This window comes from Triticum aestivum, chromosome 4A (assembly GCF_018294505.1).
Source record: "Triticum aestivum cultivar Chinese Spring chromosome 4A, IWGSC CS RefSeq v2.1, whole genome shotgun sequence".
NCBI classification, from domain to species: Eukaryota; Viridiplantae; Streptophyta; class Magnoliopsida; order Poales; family Poaceae; genus Triticum; species Triticum aestivum.
This window is the reverse complement of record NC_057803.1, coordinates 487,924,694-487,928,814: the sequence shown is the minus strand read 5'-3', so window position 1 is coordinate 487,928,814 and position 4,121 is coordinate 487,924,694. Positions and strand designations below refer to the sequence as shown.

The following is a 4,121-nucleotide window of genomic DNA, read 5'->3' as shown; positions in this document are numbered from 1 at the left end:
AGGTATATATAGGAGGAAGGAGTACGTCGGTGGAGCAATGTGGGCCACACGAGGGTGGAGGGCGTGCCTGGGGGGGGGGGGGGGTAGGCGCGCCCCCCTACCTCGTGCCTTCCTCGTTGATTGCTTGACGTAGGGTCCAAGTTCTCTGGATCATGTTCGTGCCAAAAATCACGTTCCCGAAGGTTTCATTCCGTTTGGACTCCGTTTGATATTCTTTTTCCGCGGAACCCTAAAATAGGCAAAAAACAGCAATTCTGGGTTGGTCCTCCGGTTAATAGGTTAGTCCCAAAAATAATATAAAAGTGTATAATAAAGCCCAATAATGTCCAAAACAGGATATAATATAGCATGGAACAATCAAAAATTATTGATACGTTGAAGACGTATCACCTGCCACCACCGACCGCCGCCCACGAACCATCCCCTCTGCCGAGGCCGACTCCAATTTAGCCACGGGACCCCTCGATCAGCCGCGTCTAGAAGCGCTCCGCCCCCTGGCCGAAGCCGCCACCACCGAACCCGGGGCCGCCACCCCGGCAACCACGACCCACCACCGCCGACGACATCACCACCAAAGGAGCCTGACCAGGCCCATCGGTCCGGAGCCCACATCACCAGATCCAGAGGCAAGGGAGGGCCTGACCAGATTGGAGACCTCGCTTCGAGCCTTGCTGCGAGATGGCCGGCAGACAGAGAAGCCGTCGGGAAGTCGCAGCCTCGCGCGACGCACAGTCCTCCACCGTCAGATGTGGCAGGAGTCACATCGAAGGATGGGGAGGGGGCACCGCGGTCACTGGGTCCCAACCACACCGCATGGCACGACCACGCCGACGCCGCGCGGCAGCCGCGCGCCGCACCGCCAGCTCGAGTCACTGCCAGGGGAAGCCGCCGTCGTAGGGGCTCCAGATCCACCGCCGCCTCCTGTCGCCGTCGGACGAGAGGAAGAGGAAGGGGAAGACCCCGCCGCTGCCGTCCGCCGCCCGGGGTTAGCCCGGCGGCCTCCTCCGGCGACGGCGAGGGGATGGAGGGGGGCAGCCCGGCGGCTCGGACGAGGGATCCGCCCGTTATTTTTGTTGATTTGCAACCCGCACTTTCTTTTATGGTGTGCTTGTGATACCTTATGTGGTTGTGAACTCTGTGGTTGACTTTATCAATATAGTCAGGCTGTCCTTTTTTCTCTAAAAAAATGGATGAGCATTGAAGAGGTAATCAAAGAAAAAGCTCCTATGGTATTGGACTTGTCCGCAAAGCAAACTAAACTGACGCTTCTTTTTTCTCCTAGCCAACCGTGGCTGGATCACCGTCAATACGGGTGGCCTTGTCAGCCGATGTTTCGTTCAATATAGTTCATGGCACGGCGGGACCGACATAATTCTAAGCGATGAGAAGGAAGGGGTGATCTTTGTTGTGCCTACCGAAGGCTCTTCCACTGCAATGAGGCCCTAGAGACCGAGATACAAGCAATATTGAAGGGCTTGCTTTGGCCATGGAAGGATCTAACCTTCCGATAAAGCTTCAGTCCGACTGTGCAGTTGTACCTATGGCGCTCACATATGATTCTTTAGATAGATCGGTGTATGCTACCCCGACTATTGAGATGTTCCGGTTAAAATTTCTCGTATACAAAATAGAGTTGCACATTGTTTAGCGAACTTTGATCGGGATAGCATTGTATGCTGGCTTAACCTACCCGCTTCATGTATCAGTGAGCTTGTCGCCTCTGTCACTTTGGAATAAATACCATATGATTCCCAGTGACAACGATTTACCACACTTTGGTCTCTCTTTTTTGCAAACTACAACCATGACCTTAACATCACGAGTTAACTGCATGCATGCTGGTCGATAACACGTCTTACATCCCTAAACTTCGAGTTTGTAAATATAGGCACATACCAGCGCATCACTTCCATGCGATGGGTCGTGGCACTCGCACGCAGAAATTCGCCACATTTATCACTAACAAAATCACTGACAAATAGCTAGCCCCCGAAAAATCGCACACACGAAGGGCACGTCGAACGTGGGAAAAGGAGCTGGGTAAATTAATTGTGGGAACACACGCTGGCGTCCCCATTAATCGTAATCCCCACTCGTCGTCGTCCGCCGTATAAAATGCCCACGCCCTATGCCTGCCTCTCCACTCCCACATGCACCGTGCGCCTCCCCTTCCCCACTACAACCGCGTCGCCTCTCTCGGTCTCTCTCGACGAGCAATGGCAATGACGATGGCCGACGACTACTACTCGGGGGATCTGGACGACGTCGTGCACCGGCTGCTGCCGCGGGAAATCCTGGCGGACGTGGGCATCGTCGTGGCCGGCGGCCGCGCCCCGCCGTCGTGCGCGGTAAGGCGCAGCCGCAATGACCATGCCGCTCTGGTGGAGGACCTCGCGGCGCACCTCGTTGGCATCCTCGGCCTCGACGGCGCGAGAGAGCAGCGCGCCCATGCCAATCCTCCGTACGTGCGCCATGAGCAGGGACCCCGTGTCCGTGATGGGATGGAGGCTCTCGTCGGCGGTGGCCAAGGTGGAGCGGGGCGTCACGCGCCGCCTCCCTGCTGGAATAACGGTGCCGTGCCGCCGCGGCTTCCGAGGTTTGAGCCGGCCGCGCCAGTCCCCGCCTTCGCGAATTGCCATCCTCCGGCCATGCGCCACGGCACCGGCACCGGCACCGGCGTGTTCCTGCCGCGCCCGGAGGCATACCTGAAAAACAGTGCATCCTCCGCATCCCCAAGCCCCAGGAACGGTAAGAACTGTTAATGGTCGCGTTGTGTGCTTTTCCAGCGACGGCGGCAGCGTCAGCCTGATCAAACGTGCAAATGCAATGCAGGTGCGAAGCCGCCGCGGATGCTGAGAAAGGAGGCTGTCATTATCGCGATGCGGCAGCAGCAGCAGCTGATGCAGCTGCGGGCGATGGCGGCGGAGATGGATCGGCAGAGGGAGGCGTTCGCTATGGCGTTCCACGGCTGCCCTGCGCTCGCGGCGCCACGGCAATGGCAATGGACGTACTGACTGATACAGTAGATTGTTGACAGTTGGTCGTATGCACAGAATAAATTCGTTTCGCTTTGGGGTTATTTTATAGCAGTGCACATCAGCTGATCATACTACTATCTTAATCGAGTGGAATTGTACTGCTTTTTTTTTTTTGGATTGGAGGAAGTCATGCATTGTGTAAAATTTGAGGTCGCTAGAATTGAATTTAAGCTGTTTGTCATACTCGGATTTGATGTCTCACAGCTGTAAGCATACTCGGTTTGGTCTCCACTGACGGGGCTTGATACGAAATGAAGGATATTGTTAGTGGGCCGAAGTACTATCGAACCCAAGAGCGCCATATGGCGCCGACCCAATAACCATCAACATGGCAATTCTCACTTAAAATGGCATTTTAGCAGAGCCGTCATAGGACCTGATAATTATAATAACCATTAACATGACATTTTGGCTTAAAATGACACTTGAGCAGAGTCGTCATATAGCTCTCGATTGCCATAGCTTATAAAATTTGATTCATAAACGAACTCTCAGCCTCCATATGGAGAATGTGGAGGGCAATATGAAGCTCGCTCCAAACTCAACCGCCAATGCGTGAGGAGAGTTTCAGCTTCTTCCTCCTCATGCCGCACGGGATCAGAGGCAGTCTGGCTTCCCTTGCACCATAGGCTACGGTCACCCGGCCATTAATGCGACACCCACTCCCTCGTGTTCCCGTGGCGGCCCGTCGGATGACCGACATGCATCTTGTCATGGCTTGCGTGTGAGCAGGTTAGGAGGTGTCGTGTGAGTAGTCGGGAGGCGCGTGAACATCATTGTGTTCTTCACTAGGAAGGGCCTCATACCGGCTGCAGCCTCCTCAATTGCCCTCTTAATGGCGGCCGCATCGGCCTATAAAAGGTTGTCGCAGCTACCAATCTCTCCCTTTGCCCTCTTCATCACCTCCCAAATTTTTGTCGCTTGCCTCCACTCCACCTCTCCAAAACATGTTCTGGAACCCGTTGTCAGATGCCCTGGACCCCTTCTAGGACTAGCTAAAAGTGGGCCTTGCCGAGCTCGCGATGGATGAAGCGGAAAGGGAGTGCAAGATTTGGGACCGCATGCTCACCCGCGTCCCCGCCG

The 4,121-nt window shown here is 55.1% G+C and overlaps 1 protein-coding gene across 1 annotated transcript; it reads left to right on the top strand.

Moving 5' to 3' along the window:
• Positions 1-2,161: 2,161 nt before the first annotated feature.
• Positions 2,162-3,155, top strand: LOC123082117 (uncharacterized). Its single transcript, XM_044504528.1, has 2 exons — positions 2,162-2,748; positions 2,833-3,155. The coding sequence occupies exons 1-2, from the start codon at positions 2,217-2,219 to the stop codon at positions 3,012-3,014; spliced, it is 714 nt and encodes a 237-aa protein (XP_044360463.1). The 5' UTR covers positions 2,162-2,216; the 3' UTR covers positions 3,015-3,155.
• Positions 3,156-4,121: the final 966 nt, after the last annotated feature.

What these genes read in the sequence shown, in the direction of transcription:
- LOC123082117 (XM_044504528.1), top strand. Translation starts at nt 2,217, where the DNA reads ATGGCAATGACGATGGCCGACGACTACTACTCGGGGGATCTGGACGAC. An exon ending in ATCCCCAAGCCCCAGGAACG is followed by an intron (nt 2,749 to 2,832) that starts GTAAGAACTGTT and finishes AATGCAATGCAG; the next exon opens with GTGCGAAGCCGCCGCGGATG.